Source organism: Falco peregrinus, chromosome 4, assembly GCF_023634155.1.
Source record: "Falco peregrinus isolate bFalPer1 chromosome 4, bFalPer1.pri, whole genome shotgun sequence".
NCBI lineage: Eukaryota > Metazoa > Chordata > Aves > Falconiformes > Falconidae > Falco > Falco peregrinus.
Window position 1 is genome coordinate 103,316,898 of NC_073724.1, and position 16,854 is coordinate 103,333,751.

The following is a 16,854-nucleotide window of genomic DNA, read 5'->3' on the forward strand; positions in this document are numbered from 1 at the left end:
GCAGAACAATGAATGGACGAACAGATGGACCCGCGATGTCTTTGCTTAACCTATTACTGAGCGGCCGCAGAGCCAATCACGACCCGTAGAGCTCACAATTAGCACGCCGGGCAGATGCAAGGCAACCTCCCCACCCTGCATCAGGTTCGGAGGTTTCTAAGATAAGCAAGTTGATGTCATTCTCAGGGTCTGCCCCGGGCAGCATGTGTATTAACGAGGGGTGTGCAGCAACAATAGGCCATACAAAAGAGACTAGCAGGCAGCTGCTGTATGAGAGCCAGAGTCATTAGGGAGCAGGCTGCCAACAAGAAACACCTGGCTTGGGCAGACTTCAGCTTCTCCTCATTGTTTCTAATTCATGAAACAAAGAAAGGAATTATTTTTAAGTAGTAAAAGTTGTGAGTTCCTATTAAAATACATCAGTCTTAAGGAATATAATCCCTTCTATTATGGAAACAAAAAGTTCTTTGTGAGGAAAAATATTAAAGAGAAATAAATCTATCAGTAGCTATTGTAGTCCCCTATTCTTGTTAGCAAAATTAATCATATTGGTATAAAGTGCAAGAAGGTATGAAAGGAGCCCACACTAAACACTGAAATGTATTCAGAAACCCCTTTCTGAATTTCCCGACACTTTTGTACATCAGTCAATAAATGTAATAAACTTGCATTTACACACAACACTAACAGTGTACTTGTGGATAATTTGAATGGAAGGTGAAACTGATTACACTAAACCCATGTAATATTAATATGTGGAATAATGGATATTTTTAAGCACTGGCATTGAAACATTAGGGCACTTGATAGAAAGGAACTAACAACCACTCTTTTGTTCTGGAGTCACTCATATTTGTTTGCAACAGAACTTCTTTCCCTTTTATTTCACAGATCTGTTCTAGATGCCAAGATCTTCCTGTCTCTTTGCAGTAACAAAATATTTGAACAAAAGTCAGGAGCTAGGCCATAGCCAGCTTTTTATTGTTTATATTTTTATTGAAGTAAGCCACATGGAAATATTAACTGTAGTCCACACCCTCCCCTCCCCTCCCTTCCCTTCCATGCCCAACACTTCCAATATCATCAAGCCCTGTAACACATACATTTAGTGATGCACTAGTAGCAGCAAGGTTTGATGCTTGATAAAAAAGGTGGAGTAATGTAGACTTTCAAATAAGAAGTTGCTACTGCTGGCAACTTCAGTGAAGACAGCCCAGCACAGAGGAGGGGATTCTACGTTTGCAAGTGTTCATTTGAATGACTACTAGAAAAGAGTATTTACTGAACTTCAGCATCATTACATAACTAAAAGCAATACTGAGAACTACAGAGGCAGCTGTCCTATGCTTTGAGAGGACAGGCAATCTGCTGGGAAACACCTACTGTGATTTAAAAGAAGAAAAGAATTAGAATAGGTTTGTTAGAGCTGTTTTGAGTAATTTCCCAAGCTTTATGTGGATATTAAAGTGATTCAAGATAGAAAACGAAATCACATACCGTCTATTCACAATAAATCACAATGTTATTACACTGATGCATTTATCATATATCCAGATATTAAGCTGCAAACCAAAAACCCCAGCTATAGTCTCTCTGCACTGTCCATTAAACATGCCTCAGAACAACTACTAACACCACTATTTCGGAGCTTTTAAGTCAGAGGCAGGAGGAGACTCCTCACTAATTTCTGCCACTGTGAACACAAAGAGTGAGAGAAAGCTACCCACGAGCACAGTGGGACGCCTGATCTCCAGCACTGGATTAAGCCTCTTTGCAAACAGCGAATAAAAGCAGTGATCTGAAAAAGCTAATCAGACCCTGCTGTGGTATTTAGAGTACCTCAGTTGCCGGTATTGGATAATGTTAAGCATATTAAAACTTCTGTAGGCAAAATAGGAAGCCAGTCCAACTCACCTATGCCCAAAAACTGCAGTTAAATGCAAGCAGGATCACTTGGCTAGTCAGTTGTTGAATATCAGGCACTTCTTTTGCAATACCAGAAACACTTGTTTTGCAAAGGACATGTATGACACTTTATGCACAGCTGTAACAAATCGAGAACTCCATAGCACAGGAGTGGCGTACTTCAGGCTCTACAAGCACAACGAGGGCAAGTGTATGATCTGCCTTAAAAATAAGGCTGTAAGAAATTTACTCGCAAATACCTGCCACCCCAATGCCTTCTACAGTAACAGTAAGAATACCCCACACCTCCAAACCAACTCTCCATACTTCAAGTGCATGTCTTCAGGAAACCAGGTCTACTTGCAGATTAATGTTCATGCTAATGCCATGCTGCAGCTGACTATGACCAAAGTTGGAACAGATACAATCTGAAGACTTATGTTATATTATTTAATGTACAGAAAATATTCTAGCAAAGCTGTAGTTGCATGAATTAAGAAGACATTTTCTAATTCTACCTTGTGGACCACGTCAGTTACTGAAACCAGCTGTTCTGGAAACATCTTCTCAGTTCTTCTGTAAAAGTTGGGCTGTCCATGGTTTAAAAGGTGTCAGATCATCCTATTAAATCACACTTGCGATGACAGAAAAGCATTTGTATTAAGGTTTAACCAGTACACGAGGCTTCCTTGTGGGAACGATGAGCTCAGCAAAGAAACCTTAGCAAGAAACACTATGGCTCTCCCATCACATCTGTGAGAGGCTGTAACAGCATCACTAGAAGGTACACAGCATAAATGGGCAAAGCAAGCTCTACTTATGCTCATCCTTCCAAATCCAATAACCTGACCAGTTTAGTAGTCTCCTATTAACACATCTAAAAAGACAAGATGTCAGTAAGTTAAATCCAGTCACCAAAATACAGCAAACTTAGCAGTGCTTCAAATTTCTGGTCTTGCAAGATCAGTAAGCTGTGAAAACCTAGTTTTGTGGCTCCTAGAGACTGGACATTGTGTGCAGGGCTCACTGGGTCCCTAATGCCACTTCATTAAACAGCAGGCCAGCACAAAATCCTGAACTGGCTGGAAATGATGGGCTCAGGGACTCCATGGTGGAAGAAGATTTCCAAATGGCACACAGCAAGGGGACGGGGCACTGCAGAGGGACGGGAGCCAGGGTGAATCTCTCAGCTGGGCAAGGGGTGGGAATGGAGAATGTGTTTCCCCCCATGCCCCCGCCCGTGCCCCCCCCTGCTGCCCAGTTTGGTATGAAAAGCACACATGGCAGGATCAGAAAGACCAAAGGAGGGAGAGCTGGAGCAGCTGGGAAATTCAGACAGTGTAGGCTGAAGATATTAGGGAAACACTACTCTATGGAAGGGGGAGGGGGGGGGGGGAACCCACCCTAAAATAAAAAGCTGCTAGTTCCAGCCAACTCCTGTTGTTTCAAACACATTGGAAACAAAGCCCTACTTAACAAGATATTATTTTATGCAAGCATACAAAATGGTCATTCTGTAACTTAAGTGGTATTATTGCAGCAATTAGAAAGACAACTTGTCCCATTAAAGTATTTAATTATCTTTTATCGTAGACCTTTATGCTAAGCCTCCAGTAACAAATGATGCATTTGTAAGAATACAGTACACAAGTTAAATCAACCACATATTTATGAATTAGAAATGAAAGTTTATGCTACAGACAAAACTCACTGCTGTACCATTGCAAAATATTCTACGTTTACTGTTGGAATTGGGAGTTGCAAGGGAGACGCTTATCTTTAAAATTATGAGGTGGCAATACAACAGAAATTCTTCTTTTCCAGTTAGTATGTTAAGAGATGCAAACTATCTTAAGGAGAACACTTTAAAAAAAGTCTATTTAGTTTTGAGGAATAGTAAGTGGTGCTCTAAACTGTATCTACACACAGTCATAAAAACAAACACCACCATTCTACAGTCACACAGAGTGAATTAAATGACCAGTAAAAAGTGCTTAGAATTCAGAAAAACACAAATGGTACACTGATAAATATGAGTAATGCTTTGGCTAGAGAATAACTAGCCTTTAAAAATAACATTTAAAAAGGATCAACTATTTTTAAATACAACATAATTTCTCTGTAGAAAAACATGCACTTTCAAATGCACTAAAACAAAGTAGCAGAGTTCTTTCACTCTTTGAAAAAAAGACTCATTTGACTGCACTTACCCTTAAAATTTAAAAAAGCAGAGATGCATTTTCCAGCATCTTAAAAGAAGGTTAGGAGGTCTACAGGCTCTAGTATAATCCCAGTAGATTGTCAGTATTGACTGCATGGAAGACTTGAGCAAACCACTGCAACATTTATCATGATATCCTCTAATACCTTTCGAAGAGAAGAGGGCAAGTTTTACCACAAGTAGTGATTACTTTTTTGCTAACCTTGGGTATAAACAGATCCAGTCTTTCCTTGTCTGTGGGTAGACGAAGGCTGTGACCATGAGATGACAAGATGCCTGCCTGTAGCTGCACCTAACTGCACAGTCTGCCTACACGAGGAGCCCAACAGGCATGAGCCATACCAGCAAGCCACACAGAAGGCATAAAGCTGCATTCTGCAACAGCAGAAACACTGGTATCACCCATCAGTACCACACTGAGAAGTTGCTCCTAAAATGAGACATTCTCTGAAGCAAAGACTTTGATTTTGAAAGTGAATACTTTTGATTATGCTTACCTAAGAGGATAATTAAAAAGCAGCTGCCTCAGCACCGTAACTTCAGATATCCATTGTAGGCATGGATCCCTAAGCAATGCTCCTGCCATAGTATCACAGAACCACTGAGGTTAGAAGAAACCTCTGGAAGTCAGCTGGTCCAACCTCCCTGCTCAAGCAGGGCCACCTACAGCTAGTTGCTCATGACCCTGTCCAGACAGCATCCAAGTATCTCCAAAGACAGAGACTCCACCACCTCCCGGGCAACCTGTGCCAGTGCTCAGTCACCCTCACAGTAAAAAAAACCAAAACATTTCCCGGTGAGAAGAGGGAACCTCTCCTGTTTCTGTCTGTGCTCACTGCCTCTTGTCCTGTCCCTGGGCACCACTGAAAAGAGCCTGCCTCTGCCCTCATTGCACCCTCCCTTTGGCTATTTATACGCATTGGTAAGATCCCCCTCAGCCTTCTCTTCTCCAGGTTGAACAGTTCCAGCTCTCTCAGCCTTTCCTCACAGGAGAGATGCTCCCTTAATCATCTTTGTGGCCCTTTGCTAGACTCACTCGAGTATGTCCAGGTCTCTCTTGTACTGGAGAGCCCAGCACTGGACACAACACTCCAGGTGTGCCTCACCAGTGCGGAGCAGAGGGGAAGGATCCCCCCTCACATGCTGCACAACTCCACATAATGCAGCCCAGGACACTGCTGGCTTTCTCTGCCACAAGGACACACCACAGGCTCAAGGATTCTTCCCATCTTTAAGTGGAAGCTCCAACTCAAGTGTGGTTAAAACCTGGCACAAAAGATGAGTCACTAACCGTACCAGCACAAGGGCGTGTGCACACAGACAACATGATCACAGAAGCCTGGCTTCCAAGGGCAGTATTTCTTGGGTTTTTTGGGGAACAGACACCCAAGAGCATTCCACCAAATGTGCAGGGGAAATGTTTTTCTTCACATAAGCAATGTGACCATTTCCACAGTTTGGCCAGTTAAGGTTCAATTTTGCAACAATGACTGTGCTCATAAGGGTAGATCCCTTTACTCCCTGCTGTGATACAGCCATGTGTAAGAACCACCCCATTCTGTGAGTCTTCGTTTAGGACAAGGCCTCAGTTACCGTTTCCTGTCTGAAAAAAAAATAAAATCTTTTTATTTAAAAATGCAAATGTAAGGGAAAAGCACAACATCTGCCACTAGCACCAAGACATAAGTCTAAAAGTCTTTAGTTTTCTTTAACACTGCACTTAACATCTTGTACTTCTTTCTGCCCTTTTTGGGGATGCAAGAGCGTAAAACACTTAAGCTTTTAAGAAAATTACCCAGATTAAAAATCCTTAAACAGAAAAGGCAAAAAACCCCAAATCAATCACCTGCCACTGGTTTTCAGATTCCAATCTACAGACACCGAAGGGTCTATCCTATTTTTACACACTTTGCCAAAGAAACCCAAGAAAATCCAACCTGCAGTTCAGCTACATCAATGCTGGGCCTTTCAGCTTTACTGGAAAAATTTCAGGGGGTTGCAAGCCAGAAAACATTGAAAGCCCTTGCCATGCACTAAGACGGCTGTCGAGCAACTACTCCTATCAACACCAGGGCAGTGTGGAACATGCTGCTGATTTCTGCAACAAATGGGGTAACAGTGTTTATTTTAAGATTATTGCTGGAGGGCATTCTGCTTAATTTCTTTCTTAATTTTATTACTTATGAATTGAAGCAGAGACACTGAGGTACAAAGGACTTTAGGGAAAAGTTTCCAGCAATACATGTTAGATTTGATCTCTTTCCACTTCCAGAATGAGTCACACTGTCTGGATGCTTTCTGAGCATAAAAATTTGAACTAATTAACTTTCCCTGTGACAATATTGGGCAGCCAGACAATGCCTACAACTGTACAAAGTGTACGCCGTCATGCTTAGCAAAGTACTTTTATTCAAATTTGTTCTGTCAGAAGAAAATCCTCTAACAAAACTAACATGGTTATGTTAAATAAAAAAGTATTCTCTTCATTTAAATACAAATTTAAGAGACTTAGCCAGTCAACCTAACATCTTTTATCTGTGCCACAGACTATTATTAAGAGTTTGAAAGGCTCGTCAGGGGAAAATAGGCCTCTCAAACTGTCTACTGACATGGCCAGGTTGTGTTTCAGGTCATGCTGTTGGCAACAGAGCTCCATAATCTCCAGGGTTCCTGGATGAAGTTCAAGGTGTTAGTTGGACTCTGCATCACCCTAAATGGCTTCACAGGGTTATGCTTATTTGAGAGACAATTCCTGTGCCTGTACCACAGGGCTGCAGTTGTCATTTTGGACTGGAGCCTTCTGTGAGAGAGCTGCCAGCAGCAGATTTTCTGCAAGACTTTCGGCCTTGCTATTTACTCTCTATTGGAATGAAAGAGCCAGAGAGTATCTTACGGTCCAGTTTTTTTGTCCAGATTTAGTAAGTTAAAAATCAGGGAAGACAGAGATGGTCATGTGGTTTGTCAAGACACACTTAGTATATAATTATTTCTTACTTTGTGGGGAAGCTTTTACTAGAGCTGACATGTAGCAACAATAGCCAGATCTTATAGAAAGTGGGCTACTGTAGCTGCAAAGACAAGTTAAAAAATAAATAGAAAATAACTACACATAAAGTCTACCTGTCATTTAGGTATGGCTGTTCTTCAGATTTATTGTATCCCTGAATTCAGGGCAAACCACCAGGAAGTCCCCATACTGAACTATGTACACCAGGCCTTGAAATCCTAGTATTTTATACGTTAATAAAACAGCTTGCTCACTTTTGTTTAATAAACTAACATATCAAAAAGAGACAATCTGCTAGTGATTTCACATAATTTTAGGGGGTCTTCAGAGTTTCAGAGTCTTTCCATTCTGAGCTCAGACATTTCAACTTCTAAAGCAGAAATTAATATTGCAGACCAAACTTCCTTATGTTTAGTCTCCACTTTATGAAGCTTCCCCCTCCTTTTTTTTTTTTAAGTTAGACAGGCAACTAGATTTTAGTCCTATGAAACTTGCATAGATTCCTTCATTAAAAGTTAGTATTTCAAGCCCTTTTTGGCCTCCAGAGCTCACACTTTGCTTTTCAGAGTCTTACCACATCATTGAGTTAGATCTAACAACAACAGATGCAAATATGAAGATTTCATTCAGAACTGGTGATACTATTTAACATTTATAATTAAATAATTGAGTTTGGAAGGGATCTCTGGAGGTCAGCTAGTCCAACAAACTCACACTCAACACAGGGTCAACCACAGTAGGTTGTTCAGTGCATTTCCCAAATCAACTTCTGAGCATCTCCAAGGCTGGAGATTCTACAACCTGTCCAGGCACCTGTTCCAGTGTTTATCTTCATGGTGACATTTTTCCTAATATCCAATCTAAACCTCCCTTGGTGCAACACTTCAGGCCATTTCATCTCATTCTATGACTTGTTACCTGGGAAAAAAAGACAGACACCCACCTCGCTGCAACCACCTTTCAGGCAGTTGTAGAGAGCAGTAATGTCTCCCCTCAGCCTCCCTTTTCAAGGCTAAACAACCCCAGGTTCCTCAACTGCTTCTCATAAGACTTGTCTTCTACACCCATCACCAGCTTCGTTGCCTTTCTTGGGACACGCTACAGCACCTCAACATCCTTCTTGCAGTCCTTCTTGCTCACAGAAATATGCAGAGCACAGCAAGAAAAGATCAGCCTTAAGAGAGTGATGCTTGTTTTCACACTAATGAGCTTGCTTATCTGAGGTCTCTCTTGTGACAGCTGTATACATTAAAAGGCAATTGATCTGTAACATACTAATGTCTGAAATTAATAAGGTGTCCTGTGCAAACTAAAGACTGCTAACACTGCCTTAGAAAATCTGGAGCTGCCAGTTTTATGAAACAAATCAGACAGAAGACCATCACCAAATACTGAACAAAAACTTATGGAGAGACCATGCATGGAACCAACATAGTTAAACTTATCAAAGTCAAAGAGCAATTATTTTGAGTCTTGAAAACAAGACTGGTTGTGTAATTCCACAATGCAAAGACATGCTTAATCTCTGCGAAGACTGGTAGTTTAATTTCTCCTAATTCATCAGGCAAGTGTGGTTTACCAAGTTCCACTTGTAACAAGTGATGGTCAATTCAGAGAAGGAAGAAGAGAGCTCACAAGAAAGTCGCAAGACTGAATGAATCTTGGTAATAAGGTCAAACTCGACCTTGTGGGCATCACCTAAACACATTTATGGGCCACGCAGTCTTTTGCTGGAACCAGATGAAAGTCACATCAATGTATGCATGATACCAGATGTTATTTTCCTCCACACAAACAACTACAATAAAAAAAGCTATTAACAGGCAAGTGAACAAGCGGCTGGGGAAATGGCAGCTGAAGCAGAAAACTCTTGACTTCAATCTTTCAGCAGTAAGCATGGGCTGTAGCTCAGCAACAACTTCAAGAAACCCAGACTGTAATCCCAACAGTGACAGTTCCAGAAACACTAATGAGTCCAACTCACAGCTCGGCAAGAGCAGCAAAAGCCCAGTTGGCAGCCCAGCAAGAATGGCAGCAGCAACCCCAGAAGCAGCTGCTACAGAGACTCATGAACCCAGGTGCACAGCCCTGGGCGCTTGTACATCATAGTCCTTCCCAAGCCAGAACAAACCATTTCCAGAGGTGTATCTGGCATTACAAATAGTACGTATTGGAATTATTGCTGAAGGAGAAATCATCTAAGGTTTTCAAATCAGTTGAATGCTTTAAGGTGGAAAGGCCTTAGGGGATGTTGCTGCAAATTATGAGGCTCTCAGACCCTCCACTTCGATAAAGTAGAGATCTCCATGAAAGTGTTGATGGAACTTTTTATAAGAGAAGTGCTTCTTATCAAGGACGAGGCCATGCACTGATGCTAGAAAGATTAGATAACTCTGTGATTCAAACATCAGCTTTACAGATGATGAAGGATTGAAGAGATCTGCCCAGAGTCAGGGCACCAATGGTAACAGTGACTAGGAAAGCACAGAGATGAGGGTTTATAGGTACCAGCTACTTACATTAACAGTTTGAAGAACAAAAGGAGACTAGCAAAGTAGCTTCTGTTAAAGGAAATGTAATCTGTCCCTTTTCCAGCCAATCTCTGTCAAACTACTAAATTTCATTAGTCCTAAAATAAAAGGTCTAAAGTCATAACACAATAAAAATTTTCAGTCACGGCAAAACGTCAAAGTTTGATGGGACTGATTCACTGATTTTGCAACTTAACACATTACTTTTTACAGCTCACAGGAGAGGATGGCTCACACAAACAGTCATTCAGGAATTATCATGACAGTTTTTGCAAATTAGTAAAGGACTCCAGGACTTAAGACTCTTCCCAGCCTCTGAGCTTTACCTGCTCACAGCAAGCAGACCGCTTTTAAGGAATTTTCAGTAACTTGCATCACATTTACTGCTGAACACCTCCAGCTTCACTGACTTCCCCAATCTCTGGCACTCCTCTGCAACTTTCAACCACCTCCCAAGACATTCCTTTCATACCAAAATAAATTACTGTATTTCTTCCATTGGGACGATTATTAACGTCCATTAAACTCTCTACTCCCAGCCACTGTCTTGCTTTGCCTCTCCCTCTTCTCTCCCCACTCTTTTCTCAAAATACCAACTTCCTATTAAGTAAAATCCTTACTCCTGGTCGTAACTTCAATTTCCTCACTATTTACCCTCAACAAAACTATAATTTTAAGACAGAATACATTTAAAATACTTTGTATAATCTTGCAGAAGTTTTATGCTAAGGACGTATTTATCCTGAAAAGATTCAGAACTAAATCACTTTGGTCTAAAATAAGAGGTACTGGGTGCTGTATTTGTGAGCACATAGGCGCCTCCTACATTTAAAGGACCGCAGATCCTGGGATGGTCTTGCATTCCATTCTGCATCTATCTACCTATACACACACATATACAGGTACATATATACACGTAAACAGACATTCCACTCCCAGGGAGAAAGAGGACGTATGTCATATTTTGAAGTGTTACACTGGTATTGTAAATTATGAAAATACAACCTTAAAATGGCCAGGCAGTCAGAAAAGGTAGTCTGGCACACACTGTGAGGTAAGCCTGGAAGAACGATGAATCTTGCAATTGCAGAGAGTGAGCTTCGTTACTCCCCAGGGCAAACTTTGAAAAGGTCTTGTCCAGACCTTTCCAGTCGGGACAGCATAAGTACGAGTCTTACAATTAAAATACTCTTTCAAAACATTCTTATTCTGCAGCTATGATTCAAGAATGAATGGAGTTTGAGTTTACCAAAAAACTAAAGTAATTCCTTAACGGGGGGACAGAATATCCTTGCAGAATGAGAAAGTCAGTGTCAAGTGATAAGCCCAGCACCTCATACTAAGCAAAATGCAGTTTGGATTTTTGGTAGTGCATGCTCAGCCTTTTACACAAGAAATGTGATCTAGCCTGAAGTAATCAATCCTGATAGGTAAAAGAGAAATGCCTCGTTCATCTAAGCAGATAGCCCCAAGGTTATGAAAACCTCCCTCAGTTTCTGCTCATCAGTAAACAACATGGTAAGGAACATGCTTTTTGACAGAGCCTCAAGCAGTTACACAAAAACATTTAAAGATGCAGAGCTTTACAGTGAAAAATATCTGTACAGTATTTTTCTCTTCTGACTCTGGAGAGCTGCCTATTCCATAAGACATGCAGAGGAAAAAAATATGGAGAGAGAGGGGAAAAAAATTTAAAAAGGGAGGAAGAAGAAGAAAAAGAAGGGGGTGGGAAAAGAAATGCCTCATAACTCTACCAGGAAGGCAATTATGAGCAGATTACAATTGATTTTCTATCTATGTCTAACTGGAAATGACTACAGTTTGAGACAAAGAGGTAAGAAAAATGACTCTGCTTCTCGTTACACCATCTCACCTCTGCTTTTGTTATATTCTACCTTTAACATGTAATTTAGTAACTAAAATGAATTAAGTGTCAATTCTTTCAAGCATAAAAATCGGGCTTGTTCAATTAATGGGTTTCTCGCTTCAAACACAGGGTAGAAGTAGCATGTTTATTGTAAATATTGAGCAAGCCTGAAGACAGGAGGCATTTTAAACATAACTACGCATAATAAGAGCGATAAAGCATCACTATACATTAACTTCAATCTGAGGACAGAAACATTTTAGTCTCTTCACAGAAACAACTCATTGCAGTCTTTGTACAACATCTGTTTCTTACAGTTTCCAGTACCACACAACAAAAAATGAAATGTAACCACCTTGATCACTAATAAGGCCGCTGGCTAGCTGCCATAGCAACAAACACTACGGAAATGAGTGAACAATGACGACTCTCTTGACTAACTTAAAAAACCCTTATCCATGACTTCCTAACTACACCTGGGACAGTGCTTCACAGAACAGCAAAAGCAGCAGAAGAGTAACAGCCTACACCATAACCTTAGGCATCACACATTTTCTAACCTTCCTCTTCGATACTCTAACACCCCTTTCTTATTACTATCACTTTCTTTCAAGCACTGAAGTTTTTAAGAATTATTTAAAATACAGACTATGAAGACATCCATGACTGGCAGCTGAAGCTAGCAAAATTCAGATTAGGAGCAGTTTTAATTTAAAAAGTGCAATCAGTGAAAAAACTACACACACTTAAGTTTTCAAGGGCAGATTTTTTTTCGTTTTCTTAAATTACTGGTTCAAGCTCAAAGTTACGGATCCAATGCAGAAAATACCAAACAAGATTTTATGGCTTCTGTAATTAAAGAAGTCAAACGAAATCACACATCTCTTTTCTACCAAACATGGAATTGCTTAGCCATAGCCATTTCCTAGTACAACAAAAACTGACCTGAGCCAAGCAAGTTCCTCATTTCACTTCATGCTAAGTTTGAATTGTCTTTTTTCAGCTCACTTAAAAAGTATTTTCCACTGTACGTAGGATGTATAAGATCTCACAGAAGAAAATCTCATACAGTTTTCAACTTACCTATGTAAAATTGAACAGCAAATAGATTTCTTCAAAAATCAAACTGAATCTCTGGCCTTTTCAAGTCTCATCGACTGCAAGCCTGGTGTTTTGGGTTTTTTTCCTCAAAGAAATAAACAGCTCTGGAACACCCATAGTGTTTTTAAAGGTTGGTACAACCCAGAGAAACAGGCAGTGAAATCACTCCAGTGGACTGTTGCTCAGCTCAGCTTGAAATGCACAATCTACATAGATGAGGCAAGTCTGGATAATCCCTTCATGCTCTGTCAGGTTGAGAGTATGGGATTTGTTGTTAAATTGCATACCTTTAATAAACTCCACTTCTCTTTGCATTTACATTACAAGATGACTTTTTTTAAAGCATGTTTTGATTTGCAGATGCTTAAAAAGTTAGTGGAGCTCTATCAGGACCTCATAAATAATAACTGCCTTTCTAAAAGGATCACAAATGGTAATGGCAATTATAAGACCAGAGTGACTGCTGCCCTATAAGTCTAGTGTAGTAACAAAGGTGTAATAACTACGTTGGACTAAAACCATAAATACAGCAAGGTTTGTGCAGAAATGAAATACCTTGAATTGGTTCAACTACCTCCATTAGGAAAAAAAGACCCCAAACCCCAAACCTTTTGAATTCTCAAGACTAATTGGTCTAATTAATAAAAAAGAAGGGGGAGAGGGAAGAGAGAAAACAAAAACCACACCTTTCCCTATTTTCCTAAAAGAGTTGCAAATGTGTTTTATACTGACATAACAAATTGTCTTTAAAATGACAACATGCTTAAATTTTGATCCATTCACTACAGTACACTCTGTTGAAGTGCAATCTCACCCCAGAGCATAACCAGACAAAAAAATATAGTTAATTAAGATTTATCTAATACAGCACTGGAAAAAATGTTACTGTGAAGTCACTGGGTCGCTAAATGCGAAGTGGCAAGGAGGCAGTGGAAGAGGAAGTACCCTCTTACTTTGAAAACCCCGACATGCTTGAATGCTTTCTTTCCAAATGAAAAGACTAGGCTACCGCTATCTTAAGTAGGGTTATGCAGTTAATAACATAAGAGCCGCAATTATGATTTATGCCTCTGTTGTGCAAACACAGACCAAGAGAAGACACAGTAAACAACACGTTTCACTACATCTGCTGTTAAAGAAACGTGGTTTGCCGTGCAGCTGGAAGAGCTTACCGAGCCCTGTTGTCGGCAACACCATGGCAGAAGGGCTATCTGGCCCCATCAAAGCCACCAAACCGGACCGTGGCACGGGAGCACCAGGCTGGACGGGGCCAGCTGCCGGCGGTGCTGTTCAGACACAGCCCGGCGGAGTTTCCTCCCCGGGGGCATCGTGGAATAACGTCACCGCTCCACAAATACAGCCGCACATGCCCGGCGCTACCCAGGCACGCCTGCAGAATTCGGTCCAAAACACACAGGTGAATGAAAATTAATTTTTAAGAAAAACCTGAAACATAAAAGCCACAAGTACATCTGAGAATGGCGCAGCCAGCAATTTTAGAGGCTTCTGCCCGTTACGGTTCGACTACACAGAGCAAGCCAATTTAGGCAGCCGGTTCCCCTACCCAAAGGGCGGTGAATAAATCTCGCACCGTTCTCACGGAATTATTAAAAAAAACCAAACACACACCCCCCAAAGCCCCCAAACAGCCCGAAAGTTACAAGCAGCGGACGGCACGGCTGGTAGAGTACCTGAAATAACTTTTCGGCTCCTTCTCAGACGGGCGGCACCCGCGGGTACGCGCGTCCCCCGGGCCGGCGGCAGCGGCGAGCAGCCGCGGGTCGGGCCCCGGGCGCAGCCCACCGGGCGGGCCAGCCCGGCGCTGCGGGGAGGAGCGGCCGCTCCGGCTCGGCCCGCGGCTCCCGCCGGGGTCGGCGGCGGCCAGGCCGGGGGAAACTTTCCGCAGGGACGGGGCCTGCCGAGGCGCCGGCCCCCCGGAGCGGCGGGGCAGAGGGACGGGGCTGTCTTCTACCTCCCCGGGAAGCGCCGAGCGGCAGCGGCGGCTCCTCCCAGCCGCACCGCGGCCTCCGCCGCCCGGGCGACCTCGGGGAGGCGCCGGGGGCAGGGCCGGCGCCGCGGCCCCGTGTTGACACGCGCCGGCTCGGCCCCGGCAATGGGCGGCGCCGGGCCGGGAGCGCGGAGCGGGGCAGCGGCCGCCGGGCCCGGCGCGGCGCTCCCCGCGCTGCCATCGTCGGGAGCAGCCGCGCATCCCGCCCCGTCCGGGGCTGGGTCTCCCGCGCCCCCGCAGCTACCCACCTGCAACCTCCCAGCAGCCGCATGCCGAAGGGAGGGCGGCCTGGCCCGGCCCGCCCCGCCGCTGCGGGCGGGAGAGGCGGCGGCAAGGTCGCCTTCACCTCGCCCGCCGCCGCGCCGCCTCCCGCCTCATGCCCGCGGTGCTGCGGCAGGCGCTCCACGGGCCCCTCGCCGCCACCCCCTCCCCGCCTCCCGCCGCGCCGCTGGCGGCCGGGCCGGGGCGCGCAGGCCGGGCCGAGCGGGCGGCACCTGCTGCCGGGGCGCGACGGAGCCTGGCGGGGAACCGCCCGCCCGCGGCTGCTCGGCGCCGCGCCATGAGGGCCCGGCCCGGCCCCCGTGGTGCGCCGCTGAGGGACGTGGGTCACCCCCCCGTCTCCCGGCTTCCCGCCGCGGGGGGCGAAGGCCGCCGTAGTTACACCCCCTGCCCCCACCCCCGAAACGTTACCGGCTGGGGCGAGTTAGGCGGGAGGCAGTGGGCCGAAGTGGTCTGGCCGGTCGGGGCAGCGGATCCTCCTGGCCTGGCACGGATCCTGCCGCCACCCGAAGGAACCTCCGGTGCTTAGGGCCGCTTACTGTGCGGGTCCCCCGGGCCTCGCTGCCCCTGCCCGGGCAGGCGGCTCAGGGGAGGCGGGAGACCTTTCCGCCAAGGATAACAAACTCGCTCTGTGGCGGAGTTGGTAGAAACCTGGATTTCTGTCCCGTGTTCTAATTATGAGATGTTTCCTCCCACCCCGCAGTTACTTTTATGCAGATGAAGCAAACTACCTCTCACGGTCCCACCCTGCCTCCCGCCGGGGCGGTCGGGGCCGTGGATGAAGCTCTGCCGAGGGGACGGCGGCTGGCGAGCGCCGGGCATCGCACACAAGGCACGGCACACGGCGGTCCTTACTCACCGGCTGGAAACGTGTGTGTGCAATTGTTATCCGCTCCTATTCTACTACTGAAGTTCATAAAAAAAAACCCTCTTCCGGTACCCAGTAGAAAATGGGCTAATTTTTTTCAAGTTTTTCATCGAATCTATGCAAATCGTACACAGAAATACTTGCCTGAAGGGCTGCTTCGCAAGGTTTATTTTTCCAAGAAAATGTCATAGGATCTGCCTGGACAAAAGATTGTAGAGGAACGGGGCTATGCTGCTTTCCTACATATGTTTCACTAAACCCTCCCTCTCGGAGCTGACATCATCTCTAAGAGCGACGGCATGATTTTGTCCGTTCAGCTCATTCAGTACAATCTCCCAGTGTATCTCATCCCCAGGCATGAGTTTGGAGGGTTCAGCTCATGGTGCAAGAGGCTGGCTCTCTGGTCTGGTTAGTTACTTAGCTGTGCAGAAGGAGTTTGAAAGCTCTACTAAAAAAAAAAAACCCAACCCCAAAAACCCCAAACCAAACACAACACCCAAAGTTGTTCCCTTGGTTCCAGACATACTGATGCTGTTCCAGAGTCAGAGTGGTGTCCAAATGGGACTATGAATATTAATTTAATAGAGGAAATGGATGAAAGCAAGACTAAAGAATTAGCCACATGACGGTACTACTTTGCTGCTTATTATGGAAGCCTTTGCTAGTGATTGAGGAGCATATGAGTCAGTTAAAAGCACTGCAGTGCTGGAGAAAATGATTCTCAATTATCAGAATAAGACAGAACAGAATAATATGGAGTGGAATTGATTTTGAAACTACTTAAAGTCACAAGAGTTTCACATTAACATTTTTTTCCTTAATATACTCTAGTTCCTGCTGAGTTTGTCTAAAAGATCTTTTTGACCTCATCTCCTCTTTAGAAGAGATTGCGATTCTTTAAACCTACAGTACCTTTGTAATTGATTAAAACATGGTCTTTACAAGTACGAGTTAAGTCTGTTCAAATGTGAGGTTTACTCGAAGTGAGCTGCTTGAAGTCACTGCACTGCTCATTGGTAAAACCTCATTTCCTCTCTATTGCCTTGGGAAGCGAGACAATTAAAACA

General features: G+C 44.0%; 1 protein-coding gene across 4 annotated transcripts in view; it reads right to left on the reverse strand.

The window, feature by feature from the left end:
* Positions 1-16,111, reverse strand: part of ZC3H12C (zinc finger CCCH-type containing 12C) — a 46,703-nt gene extending 30,592 nt beyond the window's left edge. The window contains exon 1 of one of the 4 annotated variants that reach the window (XM_055802533.1): positions 15,331-16,111. Coding sequence is in view for 1 of the 4 variants with exons in the window: in XM_055802530.1 (XP_055658505.1) it covers positions 14,605-14,841 (237 nt within the window). In the remaining 3 variants the exon portion in view is untranslated. The other 3 variants (XM_055802532.1, XM_055802530.1, XM_055802531.1) reach the window with 3 other exon arrangements.
* Between the last annotated feature and the right edge of the window lie 743 nt (positions 16,112-16,854).